This window comes from Sorghum bicolor, chromosome 1, assembly GCF_000003195.3.
Source record: "Sorghum bicolor cultivar BTx623 chromosome 1, Sorghum_bicolor_NCBIv3, whole genome shotgun sequence".
In the NCBI taxonomy this organism is placed as follows: Eukaryota; Viridiplantae; Streptophyta; class Magnoliopsida; order Poales; family Poaceae; genus Sorghum; species Sorghum bicolor.
This window is the reverse complement of record NC_012870.2, coordinates 56211101-56238594: the sequence shown is the minus strand read 5'-3', so window position 1 is coordinate 56238594 and position 27494 is coordinate 56211101. Positions and strand designations below refer to the sequence as shown.

Here is a 27494-nt window from a genome sequence, read left to right as displayed (position 1 = left end):
CGTGGTCCAGGCAGCCTTTCCGTGCTCGGTTGTCAACTTTCCATGCAGATACCTTGGTATCCCTCTGTCGCTCAAACGTCTCAGTCGTGCTGATGAACTCCCCCTAATCGACGCCGTTGCGGCGAGAATCCCGACTTGGAAGGCGGGTCTCTTGACGAGTGCCGGGAGGGTTACCCTCACCAAAGCAACTCTATCAGCAATACCTGTTCACCTCAGCATTGCCTGTTGCCTATCGTCTTGGGCCATCGCGCAGATCGACAAGAGGAGGAGGGCGTTCATTTGGACCGGTGAGGAATCCTACAGTGGGGGGAAATGTCGCGTCGCCTGGCCTCTGGTTTGTCGGCCGACAGAGCTCGGTGGCCTGGGATTGCTAGACCTACGTGTGTTCGGCTTTGCACTCAGGCTGAGATGGGAATGACTTTCACGATCAGACCCTCAGCGCTGCTGGGTGTCGTTGCCTTCGCGTGCAGAGCAAAGTGTTGCTGCAATGTGCGCCGCGAGTCTCTCAGTAGTGGTGGGTGATGGGGCGGCGGTGATGCTTTGGACTGACAATTGGGCGCCGATCGGGCAGCTTTGTAAGTTCGCGCCGTCCCTCTATGCAGCAACTTCGCGCGCAGGCAGGAAGCGCGTTCTAAGGGACGTCTTGGCTGACAATCAGTGGGCGCGTGATGTCACTGGGGCTCTCACCGTGCAGGTTGTGAGAGACTACCTGAAGGTCTGGGAGCTGCTGCGGTCAGTACAGCTCCATCCTCTTCAACCGGACCGCTATGTTTGGAAGTGGACAGCCGATGGATCATTCTCGGTCTCCTCGGCCTATCGTGCGTTCTTCGTCGGTTCCACCAAACTACTCGGAGCCAAGGAACTTTGGCGGACCAAGGCGCCGCCGAAAGTAAAATTGTTTTTCTGGCTCGCTTTGCACCGGAGGTTGTGGACCGCGGAGCGCCGTAAAAGACATGGGCTTCAAGACGACGATGCATCCGCACTCTGCGATCAGCACACGGAGACAGCAAGCCACCTGTTTCTGGGCTGCGCCTTTGCCCGGCAGGTTTGGTTCGGTGTTCTTCAACGGCTGCAGTTGGGCGACCTTACGCCGACAGGTGACTGCGATCTGGGCAACTGGTGGATACAGCAACGGAAACGCATCGACACTGGTTCCCAGCCGGTCTTCGACAGCTTGTTCCTGCTGATTTCTTGGACGCTATGGAAGGAGCGCAATGCCAGGGTGTTCGGGCGTCCGCTGTCCGTGGCCAGCGCTGTTGTGGATGCGATCTTCCGTGAAGGCGCGGTATGGGCTGAGGCGGGGTTCGCTCCGTTGTTGGTACTCTTGGCGCTTAGGTCGCAACATTTTGCTATTTTGTAATCTCTGGTTTTGAACCCAGTAGTTTAGGTCTCTCTTGTTGGGGTTAAGGCCGCTCGCCTTCACCCGTTTTCGTCGTCGGGTTTGTACCTCTTTTGCTTTTCTCTTAATGAAAAACGGGTCTGCCCCAATCGCGAAAAAAAAGTAGAAAAAAACCAAAATCCCTCCGTCCAACAGATCCATTTCTTCCTAAATTGACCGGAGGTTGCTAGGCCACCGGCGGCGGCTCACTTTCCAGTCTACCTCGTCCTGGCTGCAGCATTATCCGCCGAGCTTGGTGCTTCGCCATCGGAGGGGAGGCCGAGCAGCAACGGTGGCGGCATCTGCAGCCTCGTCTCAGCCACCATCATCGCCAGCCTTGAAGCCAAGTTGCAGGTATGTGAACAAGGCACTATCCCTCGCCAATTGCCTCCCAATCTGAATCCAATTGCTGCATGTGCAAAGGTACATCAACTCAAGACCAAATACTACTCGTAGATTCCAATCACTTTAACGCAACACAGAGGAGCTCAAGGAGCCGCCCAGACATCATCATTATCAGTACGTCATCTCACCTTCGCAGATTCCAATCACTTTGGACATCATCATTATCATTAGTCCAGACGCTTTGTTGCCTAGACATGATCTATACATCTGCGATCCAATTGTGATAAAGATTTTATAGGAATTAGGGCAGGCAATTTGTTGTTTCCTTTTTAATGGAATGATCGATTATGTTGGATGAGCATCAGTGGGTCATTTGTAACATGTCCCTTGAAATTCCTGCTGCAATATGAGTGACCAATAATTAGTGCAATATTCAGTTCCTAGACTAATCTAAATTCTTCTGTTATTATGATTATTGTTTTTATATAGAAGATGGAAATAACAGTAGTTATTGTTTTTATATATTACATTGTATGTTGCTTTGACTTTTAGATGTGTTCTACAGACCTGTATGGGTTCCAATCAAATTACCGACCAATTTTGGCATATAAAGCTGCAAGAAACTTCCGATTCACATTTATTTATTGAGATGAGTACAGTACCAGATTACTCATTTATGTTGATAGATTTATGCCTAGCAGTTGCACTACCTCCATTTCAGTTATCACCTAATCAACCTTTTTCGTCCAGTCCACAAACACAACTCTTAGCATTTGCAACCCTAAGGCTGGATGATGCCTAGCTGGGTTCCTCAAAAACACATTACACTCAAGAAATCCCACTGACCTATGGCATTAGCGAGAAGTGCCATATTTTTTAATCTATTCATTCCCACTGACCTTTGGAGGAGCACTCACACAAAACATGTGAATTGGTCAAATTCTATATGAGCAACAGTATATGTGAGTAAATCTTTTATCAATTCGATTTGTGAATATGTTGCATGCTGAATGTCTTCTGTCAGAGTGATTACTCATTTCTGTTTCTACAAGTAAGATATTTTCCTCTCTTATTGATACAAAATTTAAATTTAAGACACTTCTATAGAATATACTTACCAATCCAATCTGAGCATCATCTAATGTTACTTCAATTTATACTCCAAAGTGGAAAATTAAATCATCAGTATTGTATAATTTAAGGCTGTAACAAGTAGTTCCATCATGGCTAGCTAATTTCCAATGTACTGAAATGACAGGAACTGCAGTAATGTTCAGGTAAAGAAATATAGAATCAGGGTTGGGTTTCAACTTTCATCTTAATATCTAGAAACCAATTTGAACCTTGGCTGTGCTTGCTGAGGCTTCTGATGTCCAGATTCAGTCATACTCTGAAAAGTATGTACTATGGTTGTGCCAAGCAAATCTTAACACAATTTGTTATTTTATTTAGGAAAATGCAGCCTTCAAAATTGGTGAGATTGGCTTACGACCTGATACACAACCACTATCATGTGTAGAGGAGAATATGATTTTCCAATCATGCTACAAAGAAGTCACAGAAGTCAAATCATCCAAATTATATGGGCATGGATATTTGTCTAAGTATCGAACTCGTAAAGAACTTATGAAAGAGAACCTTGAAGTTCATGCACGTGTTGAAGCTGCAGCTAGAGAGAAGAATATTGCTTTTGAAGCACAGGTTGAGCAACTCAAAGAATAGATTGCGCAAGACGCTCTAGAGAGGGAGAGGGAGAGAGAAGAAATAAGGAGGAAGATGCAAGAGGAGCTAGAAGAAGCTAAACAAAAACTAATTAGAAGACATGAGACAAGACTTTCTTAAAATCATGGCACAACACAAAGAAGCAACTCTGAATGTGGTAATATTTCTGATTTTTTAATCCTTCACCCTTTTCCTAAACTTATGCTTATGATAACTAATCTTTTACCTTGATATTTGTTGTTTAGAGTACACCACAAAACAATGAGAATACACAAGTTGCACCAACCATACAAGACGGCGATGAGACTCCTCAACATGAACAAGATAATGTCTTACAGCAGGTAATGACACTATTGCACCAAGTTCCAAGTGTCTTGAGGTATATACCATGACCTGTACCTAAAAAAGATCAAAAAAATTATTGTTTGTAGACTCAGCCTGGAAGTGTTGTCACAGTACAAAGAGATGCAGCTGCTCATTGTAGTAATAATTCTAGTATTGTTGGCAAAAAGCTTTTCAACGATAACAATGAAAATGTGCCACAATCGAAGGTGCATATCACTCTACAACAGCTGTTGAATAAATCAAGATCAAGCAAAAGGAGGAGTGTAAGAGATTTACCATATTCAGATTTTACTTTGCTCAATTCATCATGACTCTATTATGTCGATCACAATTGCTTAGTTCTGCCCGTTGGCCATGTACTTGCATTTATCTTGTTGTTTTGCTGTAAATTGATGCTAGGGAACTTTCAAAATCTGGTAGTGTCCTGTATGTGCTTCCCTGAACCTCTAATACATTTGTTTTCTCTTTATCTTGTTGTTTATGGTTGAATGGTTATGGATATACTAACAACACTCTCAAGTACTTTCTCTGAGATAACATTTACCTGCGGCATCCATGCTGACTGGATATTTTGACTTGTTGCCATGTGCCCATGTGCTGGTTGTATATACATGCCTAGCCTTATTTGCCAAGGACCACAAGTTCTTGAAGTAGTAGGTGTTTTAAATCATAAATGGAAGCTCCAAGTTTCTTACTCCATGAGCTGAATAGATAATCGTGTAGGATCAGAATGCTGCAAATTACAACAGAAAGTGTGTTATTTGGTAGTTGCAAGATCCAAACATGCAATGTGCAGAGAGATCTTGTCTTTCCCTCCCTCATGTGTGATAAGATGATTCCTCAAAGCAACATTGCATGCTGAGTAAAAATGTGCAGACATATCTATGCAAGACAAGAAATACAGATACAAAATAGAGCTTACACATTCAAAACGGTATATGTTGTCATCATGTAGAAGGACTCGTGCATTTTCATGATAAAATAGATCAAATAAGCTCCTAGGAGACCTAGAATTTTTATATTGTTAAATAATATAATTTTCATTGTCTACAGATATATTTATGATTGTATTGTTTGTTTAGAGCTGTACTTGAGCTGATTCTATAGTTTTTCTTGTCTCACATGCATATATAATTTCCGAAGTTCAATTTTTATTTTGGGCATGAAGTACTAAACATAGAAGTTTCCTAACATCTTAATCTTACTCTTTTTGCAGTAGGTAGACAAGATTTTAGAGGGAGGCTCATAATCAAGCAACAACATTGGTGAGACGATGACATCGATGTTAGAAAGTCTAGTCTACTTGCATGTTTTTAATATTTTTGGAATAATAAGAGAATTTCATTTAAGATTTTAGCTACTCTTTGAATCATTTGTCATACTATTGGATGATGACCGAGTATAAATTATTATATGTGCGTGCAATCTCTTTTGTCATGGTTTCCTATTTTTGCAACGATGATTTATTGAACACAATTTAAATTATATGACCGTTGCAATAAAAATTGCGCCTACTACCTCTATGGCAACATGATTATTTACGTGGCAACAAATAATATATTGCTATGTATTTTTGGCGTTGCAGTAACATTAGATCTATAGCAACGAAAAAACTGTGTGGCAAATAATTTTGTTGCCACGGCACAATGGTCATGGCAATAGCGAATAGTTTCTAGCAACGGTGAAAAGGTCTTGGCAAAAGATACTATTGCCACGGTCCAACAACCATGTCAATAACATATCTTCTCTTGCAACGTATTAAATCCGTGGCTAAAGGTAATGTTGCAACATCAAATGCGATGGTGGCAACAACACCAACATTGTAGCAACGGAAGAAATTACGTGGCAAAAAAAACATTTGGCAACCAAAAATTATCATGTCAATAAAGTTCATCGCAACACTATCGAGCAACCTCTTACAACGAAGCCTAGCATTGCACGTTCTTCTATTGCAATGATACTGAGCGTTGCGACAACATCTTATTGCCACGCTTGGCAATGAACATCTACGGTTGCAAGAAACAACATCACTGGCAACGCCGAACTAAAAACGGTTGCAATAAGTTATTGCAATGCAACTTATTCCAACCCTTTGCAACGCCTGTGATTTGGTGGCAAAACTACTTATCGCAACCAAATAGAGCGTCTTGCAATGCTTTTGCGGCGTTGTGAAAAACATAGAAGTTAGTAGTGTTAGGTGCGTCAATTGATTCAGGTTTGGACCTTGACGTCTGCACCTCTTGATACGGTGTCACCCATGTTCTTTGTTTGCCCAGCAGTTCGAAGTGCGGCGTTGGCAGTATCTTGTTCAGTGTGTTTGTGCTCGTAGATCCAGGTCCTTCACTTGGTAGAGTCTGGAAGTTGAAAAATCCTCCATGTTTCTCAAAATATGTCCTGCTCATAGAGACAAGGCAGAGATCAAATGCATGGGTCCTGTTGGTGGAAAACACAAACAGAACCAAAAGTATATTTATTCTTCTCTATCCTTAAGCATAGGGAGCAAGATAAAGTTGATGGATGATAAGTTCATGAGTGTAGCATTTAAAACATTTGTCAGATCAGATTGCTCAACCTAATGGAAAGAATCTATCTATATTTATGTTTTTTATATATCTTCCAAAGATTGCATGTGCAACATTTTAGCTCATATGATTAGGAGTGTGGGATCACAAAGGTAGAAGGACTAAACATATTGAATCGATTGGGTTGGTTAATCTAGAGTTGTAAATCATACATGTTTGTCTCTTTTATTCATGTGAACGACAGAACCAAGGAGAAGCTTATAAAAGTGATAGTCAAGTACCTTAAGATGTTACCTTACTTGAAGAGTGATGGTACAGTATCACCTTGTGAAAGCTTTCCTTTCTTAGCGGTTGTGCATCGTGTTTGTGGCACCCTCCATAGATCATCTCTTGTGAGCTATATCTTCCTTGTGTAAATTGTTAAACTTCATGTATCTCTCTCTTTGTCTCCAATGTGAGTTTATCTCAGGACTTCCCAGGTCGATATTGAAAGTTTTCCTGCAGGGGTTAGTCCAACAAAATATCCAATATCTACTATAGCATACTATCGGCTCAAAAATCAACCTAGACACCATGTCTAATTTGATTTAGGAGGGCATTTTAACCTAAGCACCATGCTTAATTTAAAATCCCTTGGAAGTAAGATCATCATTCCTAAACTAAGCACCATGCTTAATTAAGAGATAAATAAAACTACTCCAAACCTAGACATATACTAAAGCAAATAAAGGTAGCATGAGAGCATTTATAGAGATCTACTCAAGCGGAGATGAAGTAGTGTGATTAGTATTTAACAAATTGTGCATGTCTCAAAGGTAGGGACAACCAACATAGCAACATGGCAAATGATATTTTTATGTAAAGTACTCCCCCAAGTTTGAATTTTGCAAAATTCAAGTTTGGATGAATTTAATTCAATGTTGTATGATGATTGGTTGGACATACCTTGTGCTTGTCATTCATCCGATCTTCTTGCTCCAATCCTGGAAAGGTTAGTGACAAGAATACCCGAAGGAATTTTTTACAATTATCCTTATATGCTCAATACACAAGGTAATGCTGCAAATAATTAAACGCTCATGTTACAATCTGATCAGTGCTTATTTTAGGACACTAAGCTTGTCTTTGGGAAACCATCAATTTATGTCGGCGAAGTGGTTTCCCCTCCAACACCGACCTGTATCAACTCAACGAGATCTGCAATAATTATTATAGACATATGCATCGACAACCGCCCTTTTAAAGTTTTTATAAATAGAAAGGAAGATGGGGTTGGAGATCTCGAATGTGGTGATGTTGGAGAGACCAATAGATTGGGAAGATGATGCATATGAGCATGGAGTAAACGAAGTGGCTATGAAATAAATTCCATGCTTATTAATGTTTGGAGTGAAATCCATGTGGTATGGTGAAAATGGTAAGGTGAGTGTGGTAAAAAAAGAAAAGAAAAAGGATACACAGACGACTTGGTTCGAAACTAGCACAGCTGCCGTTCCCTAGTAACGGCGCCAGAAAGCTTGTTGGGTATTTTAAACGCAAACAGAAAAAACCGCAAGTGCACGGATACCGATGTAGCTTTCACCCGGGAGTATTCCAGAGTATCGATTTTCCACAGGGAACGTGAGTGTACTAATTAAGATTCAAGATCGCTCAAGGATAACTATATAATTATTTTTGGTGGGAAGAGAGGAAGTTTCCTGAGAGTTCTCTAGTTGATCTAAGAATCAAGAATTACTTCAAAGATTATTTATTTCGGGACATCAGAACACTAACCACAGAAAGAGATGAGAAGGGGGCTAGGAAGCTCTGACTACGGTCCTACAAACACCGATCCGAACGAGGTGGAATACGTCGACCGTTAGGGCTGTCACTACCCTAGGGCTACCACAACAATCCGCAGGATTGGGTGCAATTCCAGGTAATTGCAAGACTAAACACCACGTCTAGTCCATTAATTACTACTCTAGCGTTACAAAGACTAGAGCACTTGATGCAAGCGGGAATCCAATAAATAACTTGAATGTAAATAAAAGTAATTAAAGAATTCAGGAATTATGAATTGAAGAACTTGGAGAACGATGAAGAACGAACCAGTTGCTGCAAAAGTACAATGTTGAGGAAGATCCGACAGATCCGGCTCCTCCTCCGCTCTCCTCTTCTCTCTCCCTATTTTCTAGATTACAACTAGAACTAGAACTAGATGAACTAGAACTAGAACTAGATGAACTAGAGGGATCCTCTCTACTTGGATGAACAATTGAAACCCTAGCTTTGATTCTGTAGAAGAGATATCTCCTCCAGGGTCCAGGGGGCCTGCTTATATAGCCCCTCCAAATGAATGTGGGCCATCGGATCAAACCGACCTTAATCGCATGGTTTTCCTTGATCCTCAAAGGCGGTAGAGCATAATCCACGAGACTCAGCCTGATTGGCTGCTGAGCCAGGGCGGACGCCCAAGGGGGGAGGGCGGGCGCCCTGCCCCCGGGCCCGCTCGGCCTCCCGTTCGTTCCCGTGGCTTCTAGAGTCTTCTAGATGATAGAAAATTGGCGCACATGTTAATATCTCTATGTAAACCTGACGTGTGGGCCTTTCCTCCATGTTTCCTGATAACCCCCTACAGAAATAGACAAACACCAAAACTCGTGGAATTCTGTCAGATGAAACCCTAATTTTGGATGTTGGTTGCATATAGGTCCTTTTCCATGATTAGTTGACGGTTAAATGTGAGCATTAAGGACCGTCAACAATTACCTACATCTATCATCATTAATAACACTAAAATATCTACTTGAATTTACTCCTAAACTACGAACGTGAGCATGTATATATTTATAATCCTAGATAATCCAAAGTAACAACCAATCTAAATTACCCACACATATAATTTAGACTAAATTTTAATATGTTTCTAATCAAGTCAAAGATAACCTAAAGTAACAACCAATCTTTTTTCTTAGAAAAGAGAATATATTGATATCTCAACTGCATCTTCCTTTTCATTTATCTTATTTCGTATCTCATCAAAAGGGACAACCATGTATATATATGCTGGGAATATATCTTGTGGATTCTTTGTCGACACAATAGCAGGTCCAACAATCTCAAACACAAAGTTTAGAACCAAAAAGGAAGAAGAAAAAGTCTCTTGAAGGAACATCTAAATTGTAATTCAATTAACGAATCTCTAATTGTTTCTTGCAAACACCTCCATTGCAACTATCACAACTTTTATGCATCCATCATCATTATTTGGTGATCCTCCTTTTGCAGAAGGGACCAAAATATGATTCAGTAGCCCCCCCTAAAGATAACCTAAAAATAAGATGGTGCTAGGATCGTGTCAAAGACTAAGTCATTCTGAGTTAACCATATGACCCAACAAAAAGTAGCCGCACCCACAAGAATCTTATATTTCAATTTCCTATTCATCCCAAGTAACTAGTCTGTAAACAAATTATGTACACTAGTTAGAGGATTTAAGTTAAAAGAAATATGAATAACCCGCCACACAAATCTAGCAACATGATAATCAAAGAGAAAATGTTGTATAGTCTCCTTAGATGAACAAAAACAACACTTACTATCTCCTTGCCAATGTCTTCTTGCTAGATTATCTTTTGTTAGAATTACTCCTTTATACAAATACCACAAGAATACTTTGATCTTAATAGGAGGTTTTAATTTTCAAATTATATTGTTATACGATATCGCTTTAGATCCTAACAAGGCTCAGTACAAGGATTTTACTGAAAAAGATCCACTATGATGTAGCCCCCAAACAAAACAATCCCTCTAGTTTGTTAATTGGATATCTGCCACCATAGCAACCACCTCGTACCATGATTGTAAATTAACACCTATCAAAGATCTCCGAAACACCACATTCAACGGTATCACAGATAACACCATTATCACCGATGCCCACTTCCTGCTAACAATATTATAAAGTGCAGGAAAGATCGACTTTAGCGGATGCAGCGTTATCCATACATCCTTCCAAAATCATACTTGAGAGCCACCACCTAGTTTGAATTTGCCTAGCGAGAGGAATTCTTTCTTGACTTTCATGAGGCCAGCCCAAATTTAAGAGTCCCTAAGCATATGTTGAACCTAAGTTAGGGTCTTATTATTTTTTAGATATTTATTCCTAAGTAGTTATTGTCAAACCTCATCTCCATTCGACAACTTAAAAAGCCATTTACTTAAAATACATTTATTTTGAACATCTAAATTTAAGACACCCAACCTCCCTTGGTCTCTTGGCATATAAATTACCTTCCATTTAGTTAGTCTGTATTTCTTCTTACGCTCGTCACTCTGCTAGAAAACCATGATATGAAATAGTCTAATTTCTTTAGCACCTCTTTTGGTAATTCAAAGAAAGATAACATAAACATGGGGAGACTGCTTAGAACAGAGTATAACAAAACAAGTCTCTCACCTACTGATAACGACTTGCTCCAACAATTTAGCTTCTTTTGAAAATGTTCTCTTCAACATGCTTCTAATCCTTATTCATGAGCTTTCTGTGATGCATAGGAATATCTAGATACATGAATGGATATGTGCCCAAATCACATCCAAAAATCTGTGCATACTCAAATTGTTTCACTTTTGCTACTCTATAGCAAAACAATTCACTTTTATGGAAGTTGATCTTGAGCCCCAACAACTGCTCAAAAGCACAAAGTAAAAGCTTCATATTTTTTGCCTTCTCAAGGTCATTATCCATAAAACTGACAGTGTCATCTGCATATTGAAGGATGGAAAGACCATCATCTAGCAAGTGCGGTAGAAACCCCTCTAATTTGTTCTGCCTCTTACTCTTGAAACAAGGATACCCAGCATGTCAACCATATTAAATAAGATAGGAGATAATAGATCCCCTTGTCGAACTCCCTTCGTCATTTGGAAATAATATCCTATATCATCATTCACTTTTACTACAACACTTCTTCTAAACATGATTTTTGAAATCCATTTACACCAAGTTGGTGAGAACCCTCTCATTTGGAGGAATCTAAATTACCCACCCTTATAACCTAGGCAATGTCGTCGAAGCCAGGGCCAGAAAACATTGGAAAGAAGTGCAGTGGCACAGTGGCGCCCACAGATACCCCGGATGATCATAGCGATGCGAATTGATGGTTTGGATGTCTTGATGCCTAGCAAAATTGCTGCAACGTTGCATAGATCTTCAAAAGTTACGACATTGGCCGGGCAGCAATCCAAACTGCTGGTGGCTGGTGCTGGGCCAACGACGAGAGGAGAGACACAGGCTAGGCCACACGGAGGAAATCCTCAGAAAGACACCAGCCAGGTCTCATCGCAACGGTTACTCCTTCCTAACGAACTTTTCCCTCCCCACATCCACATCCCCTGCTCGGCTGCTCTGCTCTGCTTCTTCCCGCTTCCTCCTTGCCTATAAAAACAATCAATCCCCCGCTTCGATCGATCCGTTTCCCAGACCCACACACGACACCAGCGCGCGCAACAGAACGAACGCCACAGCGCGAGCGAGTCGGTGGGCGAGACAGAGAGGGGGAGGGGCACGACGCACGACGGCGACGGCCATGGAGACGGTGGCGGCCATGGACGACGGGTGGACACCGCGGCGACAGCACCGCAACGGTGGATTCTGGATGAGAGCGGAGATCGAGACGGACCGGGGGTCCCCCATTCCCAGGTAGGCAGTAGGAGAACGAGAAAGCATCAACGGCAGCTGGACCCATCGTTCTTGATTCCTCTGATGCTTCTCCCTCTCCCTCTCACCCTGCTGCTCCAATCCATGGATGGTTCTTTCCTTTGCTGTCCATGGATGGATGCTTGTTCCGATGGTTGGCATTCTTCTTTCTTGGCTTTGCATGTCCACTGAATTCGTCTTCGTCTCGCCCTCGTTCCTCCCACTGAATTCTTGCTATCTTTTGCTTGTCTGAATTCCTCGTGTTTGAGCCGATGTACTGTGCACTCTGCAGGGGCCCGGGGTTCGGGTTCGCCGCCGCCGTGCGAGAGCCGCTGGTGAAGCTCCGGCGGCCCCAGTATGACTTCGAGAGGTGGGACTGGGACTACTTCGTCTGGCCTCACGATCGTCTCGACGGTAAGCATCATTGTTCAAGTTCAACCCCTCCTGGCTGAACCATAGAGGCCAATGAATCTGGACGGAATGGCTGAGAACCTTAGAGGTCAATGAATCTGGACGGAAATTTTCACTAGGTTAACTGAACCTGCTGTTTGTGTTTTCGAACTAAGCAAACAGAAATGACATTTCAGTAGTAGCTAGCAGATTACTCGGTTCAGTGATTCTGGGAAGAATTCATCGCGTGTCTGTTTAGCCTGCACAAATTAGCCTGATGAAAATGTAGTTGTTCAGGACTGCCGGAATGTTGTCAGTTTCAGGGCGTTGTTAGTTCTTTTTGTCATTTCTGTAAAGTTTCCTGGGAAACTGGGAAGTAGGATCATTCATGGCTAACTCCTTTCTTGATGCAGTACAACAACTGACAAGAAACTGGGCTCATGATTTAATTGCAGCCAATCTTGAGATGAGGGACAGTGACCAGGAGGCGACGCTTGAGGCAGACCTGAAGGCAAGCGAGAGCTTCCTGAACCAGAGTACACTGCAGCTAGAGAGCTATGCGATGTCCCGGCACACGCAGGAGCAACACGCTGCGGACTGGCCTTGCGACCATCTCACCGGTAAGCATGCTCAAGCACTCCAGATCTTAGTTCACATGTCAACAAATATCACATGTGATCACTTCGTCGTTAGTACTTAATCTCCTAATGGCATTTAAACACAGTTTCTGACAGTTTGTCAAGAAACACCATGTCTGATTAAAAACTGAAGAGGTCAATGAATCAAATGGGGAATTTAAAAGTCAAAGTGACTTATAATTTGGAACAAAGGGAGTAGTTGTTTAAAACACAAACTGAATTTCTGGCATTTCTATTCGTGTCTGCAAGAAATTGAATTGGCGTAGTAATAATAATAAAAATGTTTGGAATATGTAGCTTTTCAGGACTGAAGATTATGAGAACAAAGCGACAGATAGGATAGTTTCAGAACCAAAGAGTGTATAAGCTTCCAGAATTGACAGTATGGTTTGATTGCTTCATCACTACTACTTAACTTTAGTATTGACATGTTAATGTATTGCAAATCCGACACATTTTCTGACGAAATTCGTCTAGAAGCACATTGTCTGAAAAGAAACTGAAATTGTGATTTCCCATGCTGCAACAGCAATAGCATGTACTCGACTACTCGTAGTAGTTATGTGCTAGTTTCAGGGTCTTGTCGGCTATTTGTCATTCTCATAAAGCTTGCTGAAACCAGGAATCCACTTATGATTCATCGTTTAAGCTGCAGTCCAAAAAAAATGTCTGACAAGAAGCTGAACTTTTTATTCATGCAGACAATCTGGGGATGAGGGACAGTGACCAGGAGGCAACGCTTGAGGCAGACCTGAAGGCAAGCAAGAGCTTCCTCAGCCACAGCACACTGCAGCTGGAGAGCAGTTTGATGTGCCACGACGGTAAGCATGCTCAAGCTCATATTTATCTCTCTGTGGTTTCATAGTTACAGATTTACAATGTATATACTTGCACAACCCACATCATGATGTGGCCGACTCATTGTTAGTAGATTTACAGATTTACAATGTATATACTTGCACAACCCACAGATTTATCTCACTAATGCTAAGCAGAGTTTCTGACAAAAAGAAACATAGTGTCTGGCTTCTAACTGAAAATGTCCGCAGAGGTGCAGGAGTCATGGGAGGTCTTCAGATTACTGTTTTCGTTTATCATCGACTCATCCTGTCACAAAACTCGTGCTTGGATGGCTTTCAGTACCTGTGCCGCGCGAAAGTTTTTTTTTTCTGAACTTGTGTTCCTCTGATAAATCGGGCAGGGATCCTGCCTGGTTTGAACATGTGCAGGCTCATTCGGGGTGTTGTCAGAAGTTTGCCGCTTTTATAGTGTAATCTAGGAGTAGGAGTGATTCCTAATCCGAGTAACGTTATTGCAGTACAATATGTGGCAATTCACCAAACTTTTGGTTCGTGCAGGTGCAACCAATGTGGGAGTGAGGAGCAGTGACAACGAGGCGAAGCTTGGGACTGGTCGGAAGACGAAGGAGCGGAGGAGCACGCGTCCGCTGAAGAGGTCTGAGATGGATGGACGCACCAAGGCCAAGGAGCACGAGGAGAAGGAGAACGAACAAGCCCAACTGCTCCGGACACCCATGCCTGTCAACAAGAAGGCTGTAGGACCCAGATCGGCACGGCGTCGTCGTGTCTTCGCAGAAGCTAACCGGATCATGGATGGGTGATGGTGGAGCAAGGCAGGGTCACTGGGCTTGTGCTGGTCCTTGGGCTGGATATGACTTGAGATGTAGGATGGCTTTGAGTTGGAGCTCGTTAATCCCCGGGGCTGGACGCTGGACCCTCTTGACATTTTTGGCTCAGAACTAGGAGAGAGAGCATGGTCATGTGTAGTATGCATGTACATAGTATAGTAAGTAGTACAGCGCAGTAGAGGTATAATAAGGCTGAATTGTTTCCAGTTCAAAACTGGGTTCAGTTGAGAAGTTGGGACAAGTTCACGTCTTGTGAATTGAATTGAATCGAATCTCGGTTCAGTTAGTTAGCCATTTACTATGTGGCAGTTGGTTAGGTTGGAACTTACAACCGTTCAAGCCCTCGATTTGACATGGGTGTTTGTATTTTTTCTAGATATGGCCTTGTTTAGTTCCAAAAAATTTTGCAAAATAGGAATAGTAGTACTTTCGTTTGTATTTGACAAATATTGTCCAATTATGGACTAACTAGGCTCAAAAGATTCGTCTCGTCAATTCCGAATAAACTGTACAATTAGTTTTAATTTTCATCTATATTTAATACTCCATGCATACGTCTAAAGATTTGATGTGATGGAGAATCTGAAAAATTTTGCAAAATTTTTCAGGAACTAAACAAGGCCTATGTTTATAAATGTGAGTGTACGTGTGTGTTGACAGTAGCGGATCTAGAATTTTGTTCATATGGGTACAGACGAAAATAATATAGTTCATTAATATAGAAATAACATAATTAGATCACTAAACGATGATAAAATAGTTGTGAATGTAGAATGGTGAGGTTGTTGTATGGGCTGAGCAGACTAGTAATTGTATATAATAATATATTATACATGTACATATTATTAAAGAGTATATATACTAGATGTTTTTTAAGAAATTTTGGGGGGACAACTGTATACCCCATGTTGTTATCTGCTCCTGCGTGTTGAGCATATGTGTTTGTACTTGTGTAATAATTCTTAAAACAAAAGCTAGCCATTTAGGCCCTGTTTAGTTCTCATCCAAAAATTTTTCGCTCCATCACATCAAATATAGATTAAGAAATAACCAACTATAAAGTTTGAATGTATTTTGCGAGATGAAACTTTTAAGCCTAATTAGTTTATAATTGGATACTAACTGCTATAGTTATAAATGTATCTTCAAAAACTTTTATGTTCACGTCCCAAGAACTTTTCACCCATCCAAAAACTTTACACCTATTTCGTCGAATCTTTGGACACATACATAGAGCATTAAATGTAGACAAAAAATAAAAACTAATTGTATAGTTTACATATAATTTGTGAGATGAATTCTTTAAGTCTAATTAGACATGATTGAACAATAATTACTAAATAAAACAAAAATATTATAGTAGTTAAAATTTTAAAAAAATCGCTAACTAAACAATACTACACTACTTGTGTTGTCTTGTCTCCCTCGCCTAGAATTCTGCCGCTGCATCTGTGCTCGTGCTTGCTGGGTAGCCTGCAGGTTGCACGCGTGCAGCCACGCGAAGAACCAAAGAGGTGGGAAGCAGAGTAGTGGTAATGGCATTTTTTTATTTGCGAAAAGAAAACTTTTTAAATACTATAGTATATTTATAACTATAACAATTAGTATCTAATCATAATTAATTAGACTTAAAAGATTCATCTAGCAAAATATATGCAAACTATATAATTAGTTTATATATATAATTAGTTTATATATATATATATATATATATATATATATATATATATATATACATATAACGCTCCAAAATACAGTTTATATGTCCAGAAGCATAGAATGATAAAAGGTATGGTAGCAATTTACAGAATGGTAAAAAAATATTTTTTTATACATAGCTTGGATGGGCATTTTAAAGTTTGACCAGAATTTGACTTTTAGTGAAATAATTCATATAGTTGATCGGAGTCCTTGGATGCAAAGATCTCAAACGATGGAATTCAACATATCCTCCAAATGATTATCACAGATGTCACACCTAAACTACTTCTGTGTAAAATTCTCATTACACTGTGGTACATCTAGAAATCCAGAAATGATTACCATTTTAGCAGGAAAGAATGGACTCCTAACCAGATCCACAAGGCTATTGCAAGTTACCTGGAGCATACACAACTTCACCCTCCCCAAGCATCAACTACCTTTGTGCAGTCTTCAGATATGAATTCTCCTATCATGCAGGAACCAAGTCCTATGTGCAGTCTTCAGATATGAATTCTCCTATCATGCAGGAACCAAGTCCTAATGTGAGAGGCAGCCCACATCTCTGCTCCAATCCAATAGCTCTGTAGGGATCAAGATGCTATGCGGATGATTCCATGGCGCCAAATTCCTATTCCACAACCACCTCTAATGCTAGCCTAGGGATTTTCATTCTCAATTTTCAGGTACAACTAGCTCAATCCATCTACATCAAAGCTAGGATGCAGAACTGCCACTCGGTTCTTATGCGCGAAGCTGCAACACTAGCATTAGGAGCTAGATAGTCTAAGCAATGCGAATCTCCTCATGCACATTTCTTTCAGATTCACAACAATTGGTACAGTTTTTTCACAGTGCCAATCAAAATCATCCCCCTCATTGGAGGATGAAACCATACACCCAGATGTATGCCAATATTGCAGGATCCATGGAGGCCCCTCTATTCAAGATTACCAGAACCTTCAACTCTACGGCCGATGCTCTTGCCAAACAAGTGCATGCCTCCACTCTTACAGAGCTAGTTCATACTTATAATAGATTGGCATGTGGCTCCCTCTGTTATATCCTTCAGGCTCTACTAACTGTAGACATGTACAATGTACACATCATTGCAGCTTCTTGCTGCTTTTAATATAAGTCTGCTTGTTCCTTGTCAAAAAAACGTGATCTCCTCCTCAATCATGGCAGCACCTTGTTCCATCTAGGCTCCCCCTCCAAAGGTGCAAGAAACCCTAGGGTGGATAGAGAAATGGATCAAGGCAGACAACAAGATCAATGAGAGGCATTAGATCGATGGATTTCCCAACCTCTTCTCGACGTTCTTCAAGAGGAAACCCTAGGTGAGGTTTGATCCTTTGTCATATAACTTGAATTAAGGTGGATTTAGTATGGTAAATCATGGTAGGAATTGATTAGGGGTGAAGTTTCAATGTTAGACTTTGTCCATGTTTTTCTGGTGTTCTCGGATTTGCCAGTTTCTGTAGTTCAATAGTTTTGGCTATCTTAGATGCAGAATTATTTTCTGAGTCTAACTAAGAAGATGTAGAGCACTCAGAGATCTTTCCATGAAGTTCAGGTTCAAGATTTTAGGCCAAATGGTTTAGAAGATATAAAATTCTAAAGTATGTTGTCTAAGTCTGTCGAAAATTTGACTTGGGGGCTATAAATAGAGGTGGACCTCGGGCTTGGCTAAGGTTGAGCACCTTGGGAATGTGTTGCCCTTGTGTGTGTGCTTAGTTTGAGAAGCCACTAACTTACTTGTGCTTGCGAGAAGTGTGAATCCACTGTGAGTGAGTGAGTGATTCTAGTGTGATTGAATCATAAGGTTATATCGAGTGGCACTAGGTGATCAAGTTGCAAGACAGTAGTGCTTGTTACTCTTGGAGGTTGCCACGTCCCAGATGGCTTGGTGGCGTGATCTCAGTTGAAGCATGCAAGAAAGCTTGTGTGGTGCCCTAGAGAAGTTTGTGAGAGGTATTGTGCTCACCCTATAGGAGTCACAAAGAGCAACTCTAGTAGAGCGAGACGCAAAGGACGACAAGTGGTCTAGCTAGGTCAAGTACTAGAGCTTGTGGGAAGCAATCCACATGAGAGAGTGCGGCTTACGGGTCACCACTAGCAAGAGGACTGATGACAACCTTGGAGCTTGTCTCAACGGGGACTAGCATGGTGGGCTGGTGGCAACCAAATGAACCTCGAGATAAAAATTATCATGTTAACCTTGTTTATCTCATTGGTTTGCAAATCCCCAACACAAGCTTATATTTACTTTCATATACTTGTGCTTATGTAGTTGCTCTTGTAATTAGTTAGCTTGTGTAGCTTGCTAGTTGCCTTCTTGTTTGTGTAGCATAGAAGTAGCTCCCTTGTGTAACTAATTTAATTTTATGACCTTGTTAGTTACATTGCTTAGTTTGTTTAGCTAAGTAATTCGAGCTCTATAATTTGGCTTATGTAACCTTGTTATTGAGTATTGCTAGTGAGATTAGGCTTTGTGCACTTTACATTACTAGTTTGGTAGGTGCTCTCTATTTTGCTTGAAGTACTAGTTGCATAGGTTTGTGTGACCTTGCAAGATAGAATTAGTTAGCTAAGCACTAACTAGCTCGAAACCATTTTGCCTAATTAGGATTTTTTAAGGTGCTCGAGAACTTAGACGAGTGTGGTCTTGGCTAGACCAATAGTTTTAATTCCATATTTGTTTAGGTTAGTTGGCACGATTAATTTTAGAAAGAACTATTCGTCCCTCTCTAGTGTGCCATCTTGACCCTACACCAGCGAGTAAGCAGCAAGCGGTGGCGACAGTAGCGAGCCATGATAGAGGACTTTCAGACCAACCAAAGATATCTCCGAATTTCTATAGTTCTCCATTCATTCTTTTCAAGATTTTGATCTAATTGTTGTTTGGTTGGTTAGTTGATCATTACCTTCTAACCATTTTTCTCTTCTATGCTAGTCATTGTCGATGAAAGCTAGTCGGCAGTCTACCTTGGGGTATACCCACGGTAGTAGATTATCGGCAGACAGGTGCGCAAGCTACGAACTCGATGGTGACGCAAGACACGGACAAGGATTTTATCCAGGTTCGGCCGCCGTGTGGGCGTAATACCTACGTCCTGCATCTGATTGTATTGCTGTGTGTTGAATTGTGTTGAGTTGTTGTTGTGTATCCTCTAGGGGACCTCTGCCCCTTCTTATATATCCTAAAGGGACAGAGTTACAAGCAAAGTATCCTATTTGGTACAATATCTTGTAGCCTTGCGGTGCACGCCGACTAGCATCGTGCGTCGCACATCTTCATCCTCTGAGCCGAGCCACCTCTAATGGTGTGGCCCATGTCAACCCATGAGGGTATAGGGGTTTATACCCCCACAGCTAGTCCCCGAGCACCGTGTTTTATGATATAACACGTCGTCTTGAGCTTCTTCGACAAGTGAGGCTTGACATCTTCGATAAGCAGGAAAGTCGCCCGAACAGTTGCAACGGTATTTTAACCAACTCAAAAGATAGTTGATCAACATTGACATCGAAGAAGCAGATTATTCGAAGAATGCATGGTGCTCTTAATCAAAAAATATTTCTTTCCTGATGAAGTGTATCCACTTTACTTATCTGAAAAGTATAGACTTTCAAAAAGCAAGCATATTCACCGTAAGGTGAAGTGTGCCCACTTAGTCTCCGAGCCTGGTAGTAGGTGACGTAGGCACGTGGTGCCAGGATCTAAAGAGAAAAAACCACATAGAAATTCTGATACTGAGATCGCCAGATACATCATACCGATGTAGTCCCCGAGCTTGCTGGAAGGCGAAGTATGAGCCTTGTAGCAAGATCTAAAAAATTAAAATTATCCAGTCTAATTCATATGTAACTGAGAAAAGCAGTCCCCAAGCTGTGGTCGAAGAGTAATCGAAGCAAGTCCCGAGCACAGCACAGGAAGTGATTGATGAGTCCCCGAGCATGGTTGGGAATGTAATCGTGCTCGGTGGTCAGCACAGTCCCCGAGCACGGCATAGAGACTGGTCGACCAGTCCCCAAGCATGGATGGAAACATAAACGTGCTCGGTGGTCGACACAGTCTTCGAGCATAGCGTAAAGACTAGTCGACAAGTCCCCGAGCGTGGATGAGAACGTAAACGTGCTCGGTGGTCGCAGCAGTCCCCGAACACAGCGTAGGAAATAGTCGACGAGTCCCCGAGCGTAGCTTGTTGACTGGGCCAAACTCCTGAAAAAATAAATATAGAGAATAGGTAGTACATGATGTATAAATAAACTCTAGATAAAAAGTCTGCACTGAGATAAGTTTTAGATTTTTTGTTATAAAATTAGCACGAGTAGTTAATTCATCCTAGATCTTGTACCAGCTCCGGTCTAGCCAACAATCAGCATGGTGTAGCCAACAATCAGCATGATATGAACAAGTTGTAAGCCCATGAGGTGTGCTTGGTGGCTGGAGTTCAACATGAGACATATCTAATTGCATTGTTATTGTACTACATTTGTTTCAACCCTATTTGGGAATTTAGAACCTCAAGAGCATTGAGTAGGCTGAATAATACAGTAAGACAGGTGGTCTGTGTAAGGAAACAAAGTCCTATCTCATTTGGACTTCTGAATAATATTGATATAGAAGCATCGTGGCTAATTAAGTTTTCAAACCCAGTATTACTCTTCATTAGCAAGCTACTAGTCTTCTAGCTAAAGGTGTTTTCCAGATTAAGTCTTCTGAATTATATTATATCGATTCATACACTAAAGTTAATTTTCAGATTAAGTCTCTAGTAAATAAAAGACGAGTGTGTTAGATGTACTTTGAGTCAAATAGTTTAAGGATTGATGCCTAATATCATCATCTAACAGCGTTAGATGTACTTTGAGTCAAATAGTTTAGAGGGTCTAGTAAAAAAGGTTATATGAGAAGATCTTCTGGGCTTATGTGTTTGGAGTCACATCAACTAACTCTAGAGCCCATGTCTTTACAACTAAGAGTAAATCGAAGGCTCATGTGTGGACCTGAGCAAGGAAACGACTAACCTCAAACCTAGTAGGACCAACAAAAAACCAACTAAACTTGGGTTAATATTCATACATCAAAATAATTGGGCTAACAACATAAGGCCAGCTCAAGGATATGGTTCTTCATCAATCTCCTATCATCCAACCTGTTGGTCTATGACTGAACATGAGAGAGGTGGGATCTATGACTGAACATGAGAGAGGTGGAAGTGGAGAGAAAGGGACAGAGCCAAATGAGTAAGAGACCTAGAGTCCCCCTCCACCTTCCCACTCTCCCCTTTTATAAGGGAGGTGGGAGGGGATGTTTTCATTATCCCCCCTAGTGGGGCTTGCATTTAGAAAAGAGTCTCTAGAGGCTACAAATGAGCACTAAACATTACCTCACGAGCCCCTAAGCTACATAATTGGGCCCTAAACACAACAGTGGGGTTTCTAAGATATGATACACCCTAATAGTAATTCATCAGCTATTTGAGTATGCTCCGAAGCATGCTCCAAAGCACAAGACCCAATAATTAAATCCAACTAAGTGTGGCCCAACTTTAAATCAAACTTGGCATACGACTCTTATCTATATAGAGATAGTATAGGGATGATTTTATCTTTGGCAATTCTTTGGCTAATCATCGATGGCAACCTTCACTCGAACCTCTATGACCCTATCTTTTCTAGCTTGCTCTTTTGTATAGCCTTGATCCCATGATACCTTCTTTTCATTATTGAGCCTTCGCTGAAGACACTAATGTAGTCAAAGTAGACATAGTAGTTGATTTAGGTGAGGTAGTTGTAGATGGTTAGATTATGACATGTCTTCAAGATTTCACTTATAGGTGTTAGGCAAGGTTTTCATCTTTGGGTAGATTGCTTGTCCAATACGCTCCCTGTTATCCCCTCTTGACTAGTGCTTGTGAGAAATTCTTTCTCGTGCTTGAAGTAAATGACATAGGCATGTTGATATCACAAATGTTGGAGATGGATATCTCTTGCTCCAATTGACAACAAAGTTGACAACAAAGATGTTGATAGAGACCCTGCTGCTCTAAACTGGCAGTGAAGGTGAAGTCAAAGATGTCAATGGTGATCCCTCCGCTGTAAAATGTTGGCAAAGGTGAAGTTGAAGATGCCAATAGTGACCCCAATCTAAATTGGTGGAGAAGACAGTGTCAACTACACCGAAACAGATGGAAAAACCCTTTGCCAAAATATTGAAGAAGGCAAAGTGTAACATCCCAAAAATTCACATTCAAAAATCACTCGCATTAAAAAAATTATTTTCAAAATATATTTCAAAAACTATAAATCATTTGAGCTCTATAACATCTCCATCTAATTCTTTTTCCATCCATTCTAATTATCCATCTTTAAATATAACCTGCACCGCATGGCATGAGCATCATATGTCCGCTACTTATCCCTCTTGCTCGCTCGCTCTGCCCGATACTCGGCAACGGCGCGTGTGCCGACCCCACCACCATCAGCGCCGCAGCGCACTCACGCCCGGCCCCCTCGCCGAGCGCACTCGCTCGCGCGCGCACCGCGGCATGCGGACCCCACCTCTTGCCTTTTCCCGCGCCTCTTTTGCTGTACAAAAAGATAGCAAGTACCAGCAAGCTTATATGCGAGAAAACATAGCAGTGCACCTACACGAATATATATCTCATGCATGCATGCAGGACATGCCACCGACCATTTGCATGCACCTGCATGCAAGGACACGGTGATTAGGCACCGTCCATTTGCATGCAACGTGCATGCAAATGGGACATCGTCCTTTGCATGAAAATTAGGCACCGTCCACCGTCCTGTCGTCCTGTGTAGCCATGCACTACAGTAGCAATTCTAATGGCACGAAGCTGAGCACCAGAGACATAACCTCACTCCTCTGGCTATAAAAAGCCAGCCTCGGGTGCTCACTCTCACCACCAGAGAAACACGTTCACTCACTCGCTCACTCGCTCTCACTTCGCGTATACCGTATACGGCCATACGCATAAGCCGAGCTCGACTGTTGTCGCAAGACGAGGTGAGCAGCTCATGAGCATCTCCTTGCTCTTCTCTGTCTTTCTGTAGTATTTTTCTGTATTTTTTTTCCATGTATTTGTCTGTACCGGTTCACTGCCAAGAACTCCACGAATAGAACCATGACATACAGAAGAGTTCTAATGACCCCTGCTAATTTCTCTCTAACCATGCATGTGTGGGCCAAGCATTAACTCCAAATAGTACATGCATGCATGCAACATGCACTACCAGCCAAACAAATGCCCACGTGAAGCATCCATTCCTTAATCATCGTTAGCCTTTTTCGCATGATTAAAGTCCGACCATTTTACAAATACCACATGCTAACTCTGATTTCAATAATTCTTTTTCCTAAATTCATCTAAAATCATGATCTACCTTCCATATTAATTTCATGATTTTTAGAGCTCATTTGAATTTATGTGATTATTTATCTATGCCTGTTGTCTGTGTCGTTCGTCGCGTATTTTAGCTGACGGAGTGAACGAGCCGAAAAACGAGAACGTTGGAGACGAGTACCGCGAGTTTGACACCGAGGACCCGGACTGCCAGCAGGAGTTTGCCGAGGACGCCGACGGAGGCAAGTCCAACCGATCCCCTTTGATGCATGTTGATCTTATTTTTAAACACTACCCGTAGAAGCTGTTTTAAATATTGCATGTACGATATATGTACGAAGTATTTTTGCTGCTTAGTTAAAACCTGTTGAATAGCCATCCTTGAATTGATATTACCCGGTAATTGTCTTGTTCGAACCTAGGAACAAATAATATGCTATGACAGAAATATTATTATTTAGTATGCTTAGGACTTGTTACTCATCCCGGATACTCATCGCTATATTTTCTCAAATATAATGATTTTAAAAGTAAAAGGTGTGAGTGGCGAAAATAAATTGTGGGTATTGTGAAAGGGTTAATGAACAAGTTATAAATGTGATTACTATAGAGATGGGGCGGATGGGATCTCTTTTGGGGATGCCCTGGTGTTGTGGCTTATACCTCGCGGGGTTAAGCGTGAAGATATCCGCCTTGTCTCGATTAAGGACTGAGTTGATGATTCATCTTGCCTAACTCATTTATCGTACAACCACTCGCCTTGCATGGGAAAGGCTTAGTCTAAATCCCTCTAGTTAGTATGGCAATCACCTGGAGGCAGGTGTGCAACGGGACACTAAGTGATGTATGTGAAATTGTGGAAATGTATGAAAAGAGCTTTGTGAATTATTGTGGTATCATGAGATGTGGCCTTAGTGTTCCCGTGGTGAGCGCCATTACTTAGCTATGGAGGGTAATGACTTTGATGGATCTGTGCTTGCACGACGGTGTAAGTTATGGTATCCTACTTGTGGAAAAAGTGTACAACCTCTGCAGAGTGTAAATCTATCTGGATAGCCGTGTCCGCGGTCTCGGACGGGTTATGGTTTGGTTTCAACAACTAGATTGGTTGAGATGAGTGAAAACATGTAAGAGAGTGTGATTTTGGAAATAAATGGTTGACTGCCATTATGTTGTGGGAACAAGGGTTCAACAACACTTAAAATTGTGATCAAACCCCCATTTTCAGAAATACTATCATATGTGGAAAAAGAGGTCTTTTACAACAGTATTTGTGAAATGAAACCTTGCATGTGTAAAAAGATAGCTTTATGCAAATAAAACTAAGCCTCATCCTTGATTTATCCATATGCATATATACTGTTATCCCCTTCCGTAGGGTAAGGTTGGATTTGCTGAGTACTTTGTACTCACCCTTGCTTTATTAAACAGAGGAAGATCCGGACTTCGATCCCGAAGTGGCGTTCGAGTAAGGTCGTGTCTGCACCCAACTAAGCCTGTGGCATTGGGACTCGTCAGATGTTCGATGGCGATATCGTTTGTTTCTGGGTCCTTTGGACCTGTGTTGTATTTTGGTGTCTTATTATTATAGCGTGCCTTCCTTGTCCACGCTTTCCAAGACTACTGTGCTGAAACTTATCTGATGTAATAAATGTGTTACTAGCCTCCTAGGACTAGTATTGTATCACATTTGAGTTCCTGGTTTACCAGGGGCGCTTCAGGTGGTATCAGAGCCGTAGTTGGCTGTAGGACGTGACCTTAGGCTTTTCTGGACCAATATTTTACTAAATAAACGTATTTTACAAAAGTTCTTACCCTCTTCCCTCTATTTAAAAAAATATTTACTCTCATCTATGTCTCTCAGATGGCCGAAGGAGTTTGGACCAGCAGTTACTGTCTAAGTGTAGAAGGCTTTCCCAAGCTCTTGTATGCTACCATACAGAAACTTGGAATCAAGGATCGCCCAGAATATGAAGGCAGAGAATATGAAGAACATGAGACCGAGCGGTGTGAAGTTACCGTCTATATTGGGAAAAGTGAGGACTTCCCTAACATAGCCGAAGCTTGGAGTATGACTGCGACCGGATTTCGGTTTGCAGATACATATTAAGCCGTCGCCCGCAAAGCCTTGAGGTACCTATGCCAGATCTACGAGAAGCCCATCACCCGTACACCCATGAGGTTCTTTCCACCCGACGAAAAAGACCGACCAGTTTGGAGGACCCGCATGGAGCTCTTGCAAGGATGTTACTCACTTGAAGATGACCCAACTGTGGTATTCATGACCACATACCTACTTGCTCTAGATAAGCAATATGATGAGCAGGCCTCAGAGTTAAGAAAGTGCATCCATCGTGCGGAGGAAGCCGAGATCATAGTTAGAAAGCTCCATGTGCAGCTCGCGGAAGCTCAGGCCCAAGCAGCTGCAGCCGAGAGTCGTGAAACAGCCATTGCTGAAGTCTTGAAGGCAGCTGAAGACCGCCATGCTCAGGAGTTGAAGGATGCCTACCTTATCACCAGGATCAAAAGAAGGATGTTAGCAGAGGAAGACCAAGAGCCCATAGTCCTAAAAGGTATCCCAATCATGTCCCTAAAAACCAAAAGAAAAATGGACATAGAAGGGCCATCAGCTCCCCCACCCACAGAAGCCTCTCATGAAGCTTTAGAGTTGGAGTCCACTAAGGAAGGACTTCCCCTCCTCACCCAGCCAGCACCAAAAGAAGACAGTGACCCACCTCTTAGTCCAAAAGAAGAACCACAAATGCCGGAAGCATGATCCTCCTCCACACCAAGGGAATGAAGCCGTTATGTCCGAAGAAGTTGAAGAATAGTAGCACCTAGTTCCTCCTTTTTGTCTTGGGGAAGTGAAGTTTACTTCACTTTTGTTCAACCCCAAAGTAGATGAACCGTATTGTAGTACGTTTATTTCCTCCATTACTATGTTGTAAACCACTCTCTTATTCAAAATATATATTTGTGCTTGTTGGTTGTGCTAAATAATTGAGTGCTCTATGTTGTTCCCTTACGGGATAGCAAGTCTTAAAACTTGCACCTTTTTAAAATATAACGCCTTAACAAAAAAAAACAACATCACTCAATAGATCTAACCCTTATCTAATGCTTTCTCATCTTAACCAACAGATGCCTCCCAAACCAGCTACCCGCTCTCAACCAAGTGGTCGTGCAGCTAGTAGACAAAGCCAAAATCCAAATGGAAGTCAAGCCAATGCAAATGTTGACGGTATTCATGAAGATGAAGTGAGTCAGACTAGGAACCATAATGAAGAAGATGACTTGCCCCCTCCCCCAGTAATTGACTTAGCACAAGTCATGGCAACTCAGACTCGCCTTCTGGAGACCTTGGCTCAAGGCATGAACCGCCCTAGGAACAACCGTGGAGCCGGAGTCCAAGACAAGATGACTGAGTTCATGAGGCTTAAGCCACCCACCTTTACTGGATCTGACAACCCCATGGAAGCAGATGATTGGCTTAAGGTGATTGAAAGGAAGTTGGACACAATCCACTGCGATGGAAGGGATAGAGTTCTGCTAGCATCTCATCAGCTGACAGGAATTGCCCTTTCTTGGTGGGAAGCCTATAGTGGAGCTGTGGACAATGCCAACACGATCACATGGGAAGAATTTGTGGACGAATTCCACTGGTACCACATTCCCGATGGGATCATGAAGCTGAAGGCTGATGAATTTCACAACTTGAAGCAAGGAAATAAAACTCTAAGTGAATACAT

The 27494-nt window shown here is 41.8% G+C and overlaps 1 protein-coding gene and 1 long non-coding RNA gene across 2 annotated transcripts; both read left to right on the top strand.

Moving 5' to 3' along the window:
* On the top strand, positions 1345–5204 carry LOC110431920. Its single transcript, XR_002449396.1, has 6 exons — positions 1345–1732; positions 1802–1897; positions 3176–3602; positions 3691–3786; positions 3877–4053; positions 5007–5204. It is a non-coding gene; the product is annotated as an uncharacterized LOC110431920 (long non-coding RNA).
* Positions 12700–14952, top strand: LOC110429760. The gene is made up of 3 exons (XM_021446271.1): positions 12700–13005; positions 13725–13844; positions 14382–14952. Exons 1-3 carry the CDS (start codon positions 12774–12776, stop codon positions 14642–14644), a joined length of 615 nt encoding a protein of 204 aa, XP_021301946.1. The 5' UTR covers positions 12700–12773; the 3' UTR covers positions 14645–14952.

Excerpts from the sequence above, each read along its gene's own strand:
- LOC110429760 (XM_021446271.1), top strand. The coding sequence starts at position 12,774 with ATGGCTAACTCCTTTCTTGATGCAGTACAACAACTGACAAGAAACTGG. Across the intron at positions 13,006-13,724 it reads GCCTTGCGACCATCTCACCG|ACAATCTGGGGATGAGGGAC; the intron begins GTAAGCATGCTC and ends TTATTCATGCAG. Across the intron at positions 13,845-14,381 it reads CAGTTTGATGTGCCACGACG|GTGCAACCAATGTGGGAGTG; the intron begins GTAAGCATGCTC and ends TGGTTCGTGCAG.